This window comes from Aptenodytes patagonicus, chromosome 18 (assembly GCF_965638725.1).
Source record: "Aptenodytes patagonicus chromosome 18, bAptPat1.pri.cur, whole genome shotgun sequence".
NCBI classification, from domain to species: domain Eukaryota; kingdom Metazoa; phylum Chordata; class Aves; order Sphenisciformes; family Spheniscidae; genus Aptenodytes; species Aptenodytes patagonicus.
The window spans coordinates 8790383-8802779 of NC_134966.1; the positions used below are offsets into that span (position 1 = coordinate 8790383).

General features: G+C 55.3%; 1 protein-coding gene across 6 annotated transcripts in view; it reads left to right on the top strand.

The window, feature by feature from the left end:
* Positions 1 to 12397, top strand: part of ADAMTSL2 (ADAMTS like 2) — a 28211-nt gene that overhangs the window by 14443 nt on the left and 1371 nt on the right. For 4 of the 6 annotated variants that reach the window (XM_076355375.1, XM_076355380.1, XM_076355376.1 and 1 more), the window contains 7 exons: positions 1614 to 1717; positions 3686 to 3812; positions 6065 to 6278; positions 8429 to 8584; positions 9838 to 10008; positions 10158 to 10334; positions 11422 to 11566. In XM_076355375.1, the coding sequence (XP_076211490.1) occupies positions 1614 to 1717; positions 3686 to 3812; positions 6065 to 6278; positions 8429 to 8584; positions 9838 to 10008; positions 10158 to 10334; positions 11422 to 11566 (1094 nt within the window). The other 2 variants (XM_076355378.1, XM_076355377.1) reach the window with 2 other exon arrangements.

The window sequence follows — 12397 nt, forward strand, 5'->3', positions numbered from 1 at the left end:
ACATTAAAGGAACACTGCTGAAAGATTTTCTGTCCTCAGATGTAGTATAAAGTTTAATTTGAAGCTTATTTTCTCCTTTCAAGGGAGAGGAGTCCCGGTCACAGGATAACTTGGTGTTTATTTGGTGCCTCCAAGAGCAGGGTATAGACCGAAGGATCTAGGTAATACCCTGTTTTCCAGGCAAATTAAAGTACAAAACCCAGATGTTGACTGTTTTAATGGATCTTACTGAAAACTGTCATCTTGTGAGCCCTCTCCTGGCTGGGTGGCAGCAGGCAGCACACTGACAGCAGCCGGGGCTGAGCCGGAATCAGGGGCTGATGTGGGTCCCCAGGCAGAGCTGTTTTGGCAAGATAAAGCACTATTTATAGTGAGCCGAGGTTGTTATTTTTCCGCAAAAAATAGTCACATTCATTTCAGTTCCATTTCAAACGCAGGAAGCGACCATTTGCCAAACTGACAGAGGCAAAATCAACAGGGAAAATGAGATTGTTGTTGTTTTTAATCCTTCTGGAGGCTCAGTGCTGGCGGTGGAAGGAGGGTGGGTCCAAAAGGAAACGGCTGGATTCTCAACAGTGTCCTTCTAAAGGTTGATTTGATAGACTGGACCTCAACTTTTTCTTACGAACAACTAAATAAGGCAATTTCAGAGCTTCTGCTGCCTAGAAATCATACAAGCTGCATATCTCGCCAGGCCAGAGACAACTGGATGTCAGGATACAACCTTGTACGCTATTTCAGTGTAGCCGTTTCAAGGGTTTGAACGAAGGTATGAGAACAGAATTGAAGCCTTTCGTTGTAAAGGTGCAGTATCCCTGATGTGTTACAACCTTACAGCATATAGGATGCACTGAACTGGGAGAGGCTGTTATTCTTGCTTTGACAAATGCTTTTTCGTACACCAGGCTGACTCCGTTACTCCTTTCCCGATGGCATTACGTGTTTGAGCACAGCGTGGATGTGAGAGATGCAAATTACCTATCTAAAATAAACCAAAACAAAACAAGAGTGGCAAAAGCAGCGGGTAGGCAAATGGCATGCCTTGGTGTTTAAAAGCAACGTGTGCTTTGAGAAGCAAGCTTATAAACTCCTGTGCCACGTGTAGGCTTTCGGAAGGAGTGAGCTGCTGAGATTTGAGCAGCCGAAAGCTCTGCCGCGTTGAGCAGCACGAGTCGGCGTGCCCGGCCCTGGAGATGCAGGGGAGGAGATACTGCACCTTTAGTCGCTGTATGCCGAGGGCCAGGTGTATTTGAGCAGAAAATGCAAACTTTGTTAAATTCTGAATTGTTTCTTCTTGTGGGTATTTTTATCCCATTCTCTCTATTTCTAGACAGTGGAAGCTCTGCCTCTAACCGGGCTGGGGATTCTACTTGGGGCTCAGGACAGGTATGTTGTGAAACAAAACAAACCAATTAAAACAAACAAACAAACCCCAAAAAATCAGAAAAACCAAACCCAACCGCCAAACAAAGCAAATCCCCTCCCAAACCCGAACCCAACCGAACTGCAGCCTGCTGGCAGATGTGTGTGTCTGACGTGGCCTATCACCGCTCGCCTTGTAAATGCCTTTTTTTGTTTTGTTTTGTTTTGTTTTCTCGTTTGCTTATCGCTAGAAACAGATTGAAGTTGTTAAGAAAGGGCCAAGGTGTGAGTGCTGCTGACATGTACAGGTGGAAGCTTTCCTCCCATGAACCCTGCAGCTCTACATGTACCACAGGTAGTTATAAGAAGCAGCCAAATTCTGCACAACCGCTGAAATCACCTGGTGTGTGAGTCACTTTTATGTCTGTTAGGGATGGGAAGGACCTGGTGATGTGTAGGGGATCTCGCGATCTCTGGAGCTGGTTTAGCACAACCCCGAATCCGCTCCACCCGGGTGCAAACACGGGGAGAGGAGCTGGGGTGCACGGCGTGCAAAGCCCACCAACCATGCGGGCACGTCAGGGGCCGGGCGTTGGTGCCCAGCGGGTCCATCATCCTGCAAAACACTCTCCCTCGGGGAGCTCTGAACGTCGCCTTCGCTTCCCAGCCCAGCGGGGACGCGCTGGGGCTCGGCAGGATCCCCAAACCTGTGCTGAGTCTCAGCATACTGCCTCTTTTTTTTCTTTTTTTCTTTTTTTTTTTTCCTTCCTCCCCTTTTTGACCGTTCAGAGGGGTTTGAAAAGCTCAGCTGCTTCCCCACAGAGTGAAATTTTGAAGATTGTTCAGCTCTGGCAGGAAACAAAATAGCATTTGGCTTTTTGATTTTTGTTTTGTTTCTCCCACTCCTTCTACCCTGGAGCCTGATCTCGGCTGCGAGGGTGTAAATCTGGAACAGCAACGTATAGATGCCAGGGATATCAAAACCGAGCGTGTGTTCTTTTTGCATAAATTCCCCCTTTTTGCACCCCCCAAAAAGCTTCAAGCCACCTGATCTCTCTCCTCCTTTACTCCTTGGTCAGGGGGTCCTGGCCCCCATGAGCCCATCACTTGCGATGAAGCACGCGTGTGGGTCATGCACTCGCTTGCACCCCTCCCCAACGGCACCATCCCTGAAATAATCCAGATCCTATGGTGCTTCTGGAATTAGAAAGAAGGAAAAAAGGGGGAGAGAGGAGACTGCAATCTAAGGGACATCTCTTAAAAGAGCAAATGCAAGGATTTGACTTTTTAAGCATTTGTTCTTGTCCAGCAGACACATACCGCAGCGTGCTGGCAGCAGGAGCTTCACAAGCCGTCCCTTTCCCCGGGATCTCATCAGCCACGTGTTCTGGGACGTTTTTAACTTCTTTGATCCCCTCCGAACAAATTTCCCCCTTGACCGTGCCAGGCTGCTCTGCCCTGGTTTGCAGCTAGCAGAGAGAGGTTTTACTTAAATTTCTCCTTTCTCTTTGCCTTTTCTTAATGACATATCGCAGAGAAGCAATACCATGTCAAGAGCTGTAGATCTTTTTTAGTTTCACGTAAACCATATGTTCCCGAGAGCTGCAATTCTTGTTACCTGTAGCCAGAGCAGCCTCCTGGTCCCCAGCCAGGTCCCAGAATGGACTTCACAACATTTACTCTGGCACGGCAGGCTGCGGGGGAAAAGGTCTCGGTCTGGTGACACTGGCTGCCTGTGCTTTCGGCAGGGGAGCAAGAGGGACAGGTGCCTCCTTGCAAAACCCCTGGGAGCCCTTCCTTGGCCTGGAGCGCTGGGTGCACCTGGGGGGCACCCGGGTACAAACGGGGTGTAATGCCTATAGAGAGAGTGGGTGGATGGAGTGGGTTGGGGACTATTTTCTGTCACCTCCACCCACGAGTCCGGCAGGGTGGGAGCTGATGGCTGCGAGGCAGAGGGAGCTGCCCAGCAGACTCGTTGCCCCAAGCGTTTCCTATAAAAATGTGTTAGTCATATATTGATCTTGGTGGCAAGCCCTGGCAGGGGTGGCCGTGCCCGCCTTTGGAGCTGGCCAAACTCAGCCGCGCTGCCCGTGTTGGCTGGGTGGCCACCGCGGTCCTCCTCTCCCGGCAGCATCCGCCCTCCAGGCCAGAAAGTCCGGCTTGCTGCTTTCCATCGGGAGGAAGTTTTGGAAAATGCAGCTCAAAAAACCAAACCCCCCCACCCCCTAAAAAAAAAAAAAAGAAAAAGAAAAAAAGAGCAGAGTTTGGATGTCAAAATCACCAAGCGTCCTCTGTTGTGTGTATGTATTCTCTTTGAAACTAGGAGTGATGTCCACATATGCTATGTGTGTTCGCTATGATGGGATCGAAGTGGATGATACGTACTGTGATGCCATGACCCGTCCCGAGCCCGTCCATGAGTTCTGTGCTGGGAGAGAGTGCCAGCCAAGGTACCACCTCGACAGGGCGCTCCTGGGCGGCTCCGCGCTTTCTCTGCCGTGGATGTATTTGGGGGAGGGGGTCGGCGTGGATTTGGTGGGGGGGGCAGCAGGGATGGCCCGTAGCACCCCCGTCCCTCCTCCCCCAGTTGCATCTGCCCGGACTGCACCAGGATTCGGCAAGACTGTCCTCCTGAGTGCTTTAGCTCAAGCTGCCAGGTCAAAACTTCCATAAATCCTGGCAGAGTTTGCATCTGCAGCTCCCATCAAGTCCAGCTTCTAACGATACAGGCAGTATCCTGCCCTGGCCAGCGTGTGGAGGAATGTGTGTGTGAATTGGGGGTGGGGGGGCCGGGCTTGCAAACTGTGCCACGGATCCAGCCCTCTGGTCCCTTCTGCATCCTAAACATCGCTGAGGTTTGCTTGTATCAGGGCAAGAGCTGGTGCAGAGGGGAACCCGTGCTGGAAGTCCTTCAGAAGGTTTCCCTTCTGATGCAGCTCTCTAACCGAAAAGCATGACTGCGGTCCGGAGCCAGGCTGTACGGCTCCGTGCACCTCCGCTGCTGGTTTGTAACACGGGGCGTGCTTGTTGGAAGGTTTGCGAGTAACAGGAATTACGGGCAGGACAGACCCGTGTCTGTCAAAGGGAGGACAACTGTGGTGGTGTCAGACTACGGACAGGGCAAAGGGAGAAGAAAAGCTGTCTGGTGCGTGCCCTATGGCGTCACTTGTGAACAGTGCAAAGCGAGACTAGAGTGATGCTGGGGACCAGGTATGGCACCTGGTCCCTGGAGAGTGCTTGCTTTTGCCTCGGGTAATTGTGAAGGAGGACGGGGGAGGAAAGCACGTGCCCTTTGCAGCGTAAGATCTCATCGAACCTTGCACGTTAAGGCTGAAAGCCAGGGCAGGCTGCAATTGAGGGAAGAGAAGTGTGGGGAAGTGGATGGTGCTACTGCTGGGAAGATACCTGCCCTGTAGACACCATGGGGGCTTTAATCTCTATTTGCGTTAACTTTGTAATTTTTTAGCACGAGCATTAGGGCTATTTTCATGCTTAGATTATCCCACTGGTCTTTTATAAAGCCGCCCCTCTTTATAGTTGTGCTGTTCCAGCTCCATGGGTTTGCACTGTGAGAGAGAAGAGCTGCTCTGTGATTTACCGGTGATTGCAGCTCGGCGGTGGGTAAACCAAGGAGCTGCTGGGAACTCAGACGGGGCAGCCGGGCACATTCACTGGCGCACAGGCAGACGGGAATGCTGCTTGGGCTGGCAATGCTTTTCCAACAGAAAGCGCCAAGAGAATTTTGCCTTACCTGGATGGGAAAGACCTTGGTTTCATCTCCCTTCTGTTTTTAGGTGGCACCTCTACATGTGTGACATCTCCCTACAGCTGCTTGTTGTGCCTGGAGCCCCATGCGGGGCACGAGGCCGGCGTGCAGCCGGGGGATGTGGCTCTCCCGCTCGGAGAGCGGCAGCAGCGGGTGGTCCTGGGAGATGGATGGGCAGCCGCATGTCCAGAGGAGTTGTGATTTCCGATTCATTTAGATTTTTATATTTTTTAGATTATTCTATAATTCAGAATTATTATAATGTTACTGTACTGTAAAAATATTGAATTTTTATGTCTTGGTTTACAATCTGCTCTCCTCTTGCAATGTCGGGACAGTAGTGGCAGGGGACAGTAAGGGGCAGGCAGCGTCTTGGGGCAGATCCCAGCTCTTCCAGCCCATCGCATGAGGTTAGCAGAGTTAGACTGATGGTGGTACATGAACGTCTGTCCCACCGGGGCACAAGCAGCTTTGCGTGACATTATTGCTGGAATTTGCAAGGTGATGGATGGTCGTGTCCTCTCTGTCCTTTAGCTGATCAGGCGAAAAAGAGCGGTCGAATGTGGGCGAAAAGCATGGCAGAGAAATGTGCTGGCACATGTGGGGTTGCAGCCGGGGAGCGTGCAGCCTGCGGGCGACAAACGCTCGGCAGCGAGTGCACCGGTCCGTGCCTCACCGCGCAGGCGCCTCCTTCCTCTCATCAATCTGATTTTAGCATCCGCCGCTGCGGGCGTGAGCTCAGGTCTGCTGGGTGAAACCACTGTCTGTTAGTACATCCCATCCCGTGGGAAAACCTCTCGCAAGCTGGCAGCCTGACTACAGCTCATTCCTATTGCAGCCGTCTCCCTCCAGCCGAGAGCAGGCAGGGTTTTCCCGTGGGATGCTCCAGCCCGGGTCCAGCTGTGCCCAGCACGATGGCCTCTCTTGCCTCCGCAGGTGGGAGACGAGCAGCTGGAGCGAGTGCTCCCGCACCTGCGGGGAGGGCTACCAGTTCCGCATCGTCCGCTGCTGGAAGATGATCTCTCCGGGATTCGACAGCTCTGTCTACAGTGACCTCTGCGAGTCCGCTGACATCACCCGCCCGGACGAGCGCAAGGTCTGCAAGAACCCGGCCTGCGGGCCCCAGTGGGAGATGTCGGAGTGGTCCGAGGTAAGTCCCCGGGGACTGCTGGCCTGGCAGTGCTGAGGGCGAGCACATGTGCCTGCGCTTCTTCGTTCCTCTTCCAAGTGAAACTCATCCGTGGCCATCAGGGACTCTGCCTTTTAGGACACTGGCTGCAGTCGTTGCATGTGGACCAGCATGCACCAGTAATTTTTTTTTTTTTCCCCTAAAATGAAGCCTTGGGTCCCCTCCAGGATGGGGAGGCCACCACCACTGGTCGCTCGCAGTCTTTGACCGCACATAAGGTGCTGGCATTGCCCGCTGAGATAGGGCAGGAGATCCTCCCACCACTATTGCTTGGCAGCCTTTTCAACCCGCAAGGTGCCAGGGAGGAGATCCCACCTCACAAGTGAATTACGTTCCTATAAACTTCCCTTCCTCACCTCCCATTTCTCTGCACCACATGGAGAATTAAACCTTTTCCTAGCTGTGCCTTAAGCAGATCCCTAAAGCCGTTGGAAGATGGTTTGGGGCGGTGCAGTGCTGCTCCCGTTTTAGCTCATCGGTTTGCTTGGGAAAACAACCTGTGAAAGGGTTTGTGCCCCTGAATTCATTTCCAGACGCAGCCAGTGCTCCGGCATGTCACTTGCAAACATAAACCCATGGAAACGACCAAACCAGTGCCGCTCCCTCAGGGAGCCGGGGCCAGTGTCTGAGCTGGGGTGGCTCAGGAGCCAGTCCCCTGGCTGCCACTGGTGTTGCACTGGATTGACGCTCGTGGTGCAGGGAGGGGGACCCAGCATGGTTCGCAGCGAACGTATAAAGCACATGGAGGGGTACAAGTGTGCCCCCATGCATTGCTAGGAAACAGCCCTGCCTCTTCAATGTCTTCTGGAAGCGGGCGTGCATGGGGAGAGTGAGATTTCGGGTCTGCGTCCATCTCTGAGCTCGCCCAGGGTGCCACCGCCAGCCTGCCGGGATGGTGACGGCTGCGCGCGGAGCGTGGCATTTGTGCCCTGGAGCCCGCACGCTCATTGGCACTCTGCAAAGGAGCAAATGTCATTCCTGCTGCCCAAATCAAGCCCAGACCCCTTCTAAGCAAGAGCAGACTGAGCTCTGAGCCAAGCTGTCTGCGGGTGCAAACCTGCCCCACGGTTTACACCACGAGGGATCAGACTCTTCCTCCTGGTAGACTCCCAAAACACTTCGTGGTCATAATTTAAATATCTCTCTTCCTCTTCAAGCTGGGGTGAGTCGTTTCCCTCGAGCCGATGGAGTGGCTGGTGTGTTCCTTGGTGTTGCAGGATGTTTTGACTTTCCCAGCTGGGTAGAGAGGAGCTCCCAGTGCACGTGCTGGCGCGTTATTTTGACTGGCGTAGCAAAGCAGAGTGGCTTATTTTACAGAAATCCATATTCTCCTCCAGCATGTGTCAGGGACAGATTGCTTGAGACAGTCCTGGAGTAGTTCGTTCTTAGCCAGCAGCAAAGCTAATCTCATTTGGATCCCATCTGAAGCAGGGTGCCAAGTTGGCTTGGGGAAATAGGCATTAAAAAAAAAAGTACATTTCAGGGATCTGAGGATTAACATATCAGCACGGTGCGTCTGAGCGCTGTGCTGTTGACACTTTTCCCTGCTTTACGTTATGCATGGAGCAAATGTGCGTATGTGAGACTGTAGTAACTCAAATCCAGTTCTAAATAATGTCACGGGGCTGCGCGGTGCCAAATTTATCCACAGCATAAAAAAAAATCTCAGTTGTGCGGTTTGGGGAAAACATTCTCCAAAGAGGTGGAAAGGCGCTGGCTGTTCCTGGGAAGGAGGCGAGGGAGATCTCACCCTGTCTCCAAGTGACAGCTAAAACTTTTCAGCTCTGATCAGGCATTTTTGGTGCCTTGGGTTTTCACCCTCTGCCATCTGGCATCACCCGGTGGAGAGCTTGCACAGCACCCGGGCAGGATACAGCCCTCCTGCACCTTAACCTGACTGCTGAAGCTGTTGAGGGGTTTTGGGAAAGAGGGGCAGCTTTGCTGCGGATTGTTTTACAGACAGTTGCCTATGCAGTGTCAGTGTGTGTTTTGAGAGTTTCATGTTAAAAATGTAAAAAAAAACCAAACCAAACAAAACCAGAAAGCAGCTCCCAGTTCCCGCCGTAGCGGGAGCCCCTGCTGACGCCGTGCCCACCGTCCCCTCCCGGCAGTGCTCAGCCCGGTGCGGAGAGCGGAGCGTGGTGACACGGGACATCCGCTGCTCGGAGGACGAGAAGCTGTGCGACGCCAGCGCCCGGCCCCTGGCCGAGAAGAACTGCACCGGACCTCCTTGCGACCGGCAGTGGACCGTCTCCGACTGGGGACCGGTGAGACCCCCGGGGTGGCCAGCCGAGTGGCCATCGCAACCCGTTGCAGCTGGCCCTGCTTGCAGGCTTGCTTGTGTCTCCAGTGCTGGGAGTTTTGGGGTCGGACTCATCCTCCCCAGCAGCTCCCAGCTCTGACAGACCCGCAGGCAGCCCGCACCCGCAGCCGACCTCCAAATGATTCGGCTGCTTTGGCTCTCCTAGTCCCCGTGTCACCTCAAGTCTCCGTCTCGTCACCAGGACTTGCCTGCCAGCGCGTCTGCCCTCGGTCACCCTGACCGACCGCCCCGGTTCTGTGCCCGTGGCAGCACTGGGGTTTGATGGTGTTTGTGAGCGCTGAGCCCTCCTCTTCACGAGGCTCCTCCTTGCGCAGGGCAGGGATGAGCTGCCAGATGGGCTCCAGCACTGGGGGTGATCCAGCATCCCAGGGGGTCTGACGGCTTCCCGGCAGGTTCTCCCTGGGGCTCCTCCCTTGCGGGGAATGGGGTGCGGGAGGGGGTTAAACCCCGAGAGACCTGGCTGAGGGCCTTAGTGGGTGTCAGAATCCCCTTGTCTGTCTGCTGCGTGGCGTACCTTGGCAATGCTGATGCTTCATGCCCAGAAAATGAACCTTTTCCTTTCCCCACCCCTTTCCCTTCCCCCCCCCCCCCCCCCTTTTCCCTTCCTGCACAATTCTGTTACAGAGACCCCCTCCATCCCAAGCTATTTTTACCCAGGTTTTGATACATTAGCATCAGCTAAAAATAAGTAGTTTCCATGGCAGCAGCGGCGCTGTGAAACACCGTATGTCTCTGCGAGAGTGGCCCCAAAAGAACCGGGGAGCGCTCGCTGCATCCACCGGCGCTCGGGGCAGTGCCTGCCTGCCCCTTTGCAGGGGAGGGGGGGGAATATTTGCAGCCACTTGCTTGGTCCCCTTTGCCTTGAGCTCTTTGAGAGCCACCCCGGGGTTCTCTGCTTGCAGTGCTTCCCATCCTGCCTGGCCCGAGGAGATGCTGAGTTTTGCTCAGCACCAGCATGATGGGGCCGCAGGATGGGTTGGCTGCGGCAGGGCTGCCCAGGGAAGGATGCGCTGAGCTTCCCTGCAGCTATTTTAAGCTGAGCCCCAGTGATCCCTCCATGATTTGGGGAAGGTGGGGTTGGGGAGGCAGCTGAGCCCCACGGAGGTGTCTCGGTCCCCATCGCATGGATGGGGACGGGGATGGAGCCATGCTGCCTTCCCCGCCGCTGACTGCCCACCGTGCCTGGTGCGGTTTCAGTGCAGCGGCGGCTGCGGGCAGGGCAGGATGATCCGGCACGTGTACTGCAAAACCAGTGACGGGCGGGTGGTGCCGGAGTCGCAGTGCAACCTGGAGACGAAGCCGCTGGCCATCCATCCCTGCGGGGACAAGAACTGCCCCTCGCACTGGCTGGCGCAGGACTGGGAGCGGGTAAGTGCAGCCCTCCCCGGGCCGGGGGGTGCTTGGAGCGAGGGCTTGGTTTTGGGGGGGGGGGGGGGGGGTGATGGAGGAGGGATGCCCTGCAGTGACATCGGACTGGGGTGCGCGAGTCTCAGCCGGCCCCGCTTGCACCCCTGCAGTGCAACACCACGTGCGGCCGGGGCGTGAAGAAGAGGATCGTGCTCTGCTTGGAGATCGTCAACGGCAAGATCAAGACCCGCAACCCTGCCGACTGCGATGTCGCCAAGAAGCCTGTGGAGGAGACAACGTGCTTTGAGCGGCCATGCTTCAAGTGGTACACGACCCCCTGGTCAGAGGTGAGCAGGGGGAGAGCCGAGGGCAGCCTCGGGGAGATAGGGGGGAAAATACCCTTCCTTCAACATGCGCTTGTCCTGAGCGTGTCGTGCCCCGTCCCTGCAGGCCACAGCACCTGCAAAATAACCCAAGGAGATGGGCGAAGCTCTGCAGGATGCAGCCCCAGAGGGAGCACCCAAGGGGGCCCTTTCACTGCATTGGCAGCTCGGGGCAGAGAGCCTGCCCTGCCACAGTGCAATCGGGGCTGGCCGTGCTCAGGGAGAACAAGAATGAGAGGATGTGTTTGGGGTCAGCTTTGGCTTTTTTCTTCCCCCCCCCCCTCCCTTCTTCTTCACCCCTTACCCTGCAGCCACTAGTGGGGTGCGCATGGAGCCCGCGGGATGACTGCCCTGGGGATGCAGAGGCTGGGGATGCAGTTTGCCCGAGCACCTTGCATGGTCTGCAAAGGCAGCCAGGGCTCAGTGGCTGTGGGGACGAGCCCAGCGAGCGTGGGCGAGGAGCTGTGAAGGGCTGCGGCCAGCTCCCGGCAAGTCCTCCCTGATGCAGCCCTCCTCGTTCCGTGCTCCAGGCGCCTCGTTTTGTTTAGTCTTGCAAACCGTCGTTGCAGCCTATAATTAGCCAAAGCAGCCCTGCTGTAATCCCAGCCTGACGAGGCGTCCAAAGGGCAGCAGGCAGCGAGCGCCAGGCCTGGGAGCGGCTCTGCAAGCCCACGCCTGGGGTGCTGCTGAGGGGTCCCTCGGCCTCGAGGGGCTGCAGCCACCCTGGTGCAATGGAGCAGCGTATGGACTGGGCCAGCTCGTGGGCCTTTGCAAAGGGCAGCAGGAGGAGGGAGGATCGCAGTGCCAGGGGATGGGAGCACATCCACATATCCCCGGTCAGAGGCTGCTGCAGGCGGCTGATGTTGCTGGCAGCAAAGACGGAGCAAGAGGCCAGCGGTGTGGGGCTGAGACATGACATTCAGCTAGGGGAAGAGTTCACCCCTCTGCCCTGACATCTTCAGCGAGCACATTTTTTTTTTAGCAGGTTCTGGCTTAGCACAGACCCCCGCGACGGCAGGGTCTCGCCTCACCCCCTCTCTCTGTTCCCCAGTGCACAAAAACCTGCGGCATCGGTGTGAGGATGCGGGATGTGAAGTGCTACCAAGGGAAGGACATCGTCCGGGGCTGCGACCCGCTGGTGAAGCCAGTGGGCAAACAGACCTGTGACCTGCAGCCCTGCCCTACGGAGCCCCCAGGTGAGCCCCGCTGCCGGCAGCACCCCCCAGCATTGATTTTCCACCGACTTCCCCCCCCAGGCAGCACCGCCTAGCATCTTCGCTTCCACCAACGCCCAATTTGATAGTCAGCCCAGGGAGGATGTAAAGGGAACAGCTCTCCCTCTGTGCCCAAGTAATGGGGCACTGTGCATTGGCTATTTCTGGAGGTAACCCCGTTAAATTAAGGGCAGAGTTCAAAAGAAGCATGCTCTGACCTTAAGATAAAAGCGAGCTTTGGAGAGCTGATTCGGGTGCTGCTTCTGTGTGATTCCAGCTGATAACTAGGAAGTTTTGTCTGTGCCATTATTTTAATGACTTTTGGTCTCCAAATGTCCTGCGGGATTTGTAACTATCTCGTTATCTGACTCGTCTGCTGGCTCAAAGCCCCTGTGATCTTTAGTGAACATGCGGTTCTAATTCTTTAATAGGATTTGGGAATAAGGACGGTGTGGGAGAAAAGCATGAAAATGGGAGACAGATTTGGGGCTGGCTCCTGGCTCGGCTCAGGACCCGCTGGGTGCCCTTGGCTGGTCTCTCCTTCAGGGTCGGGATGCAGCACAGTGCTTGCGAGGTGCCTCGTGGCCCCCCTCATAGCAAGCTGCCTGCCCTAGGAGCAGCCTGGTTTCATGCATCCTATGGATTTTAAGCAATATATATATATATATAAAACTGTAAATCCTATGGGTTTGAAGCGAAGTATTGCTTTGAAGGGAGCTGGGAGAGCGTCATAGCGGTGTCCGCCCTCCTCCCTCTCTCCAGCAGCTCACTTGCCCCAAACTCCTGCTGTAACGCTGCTGGATTCCCGTTCCC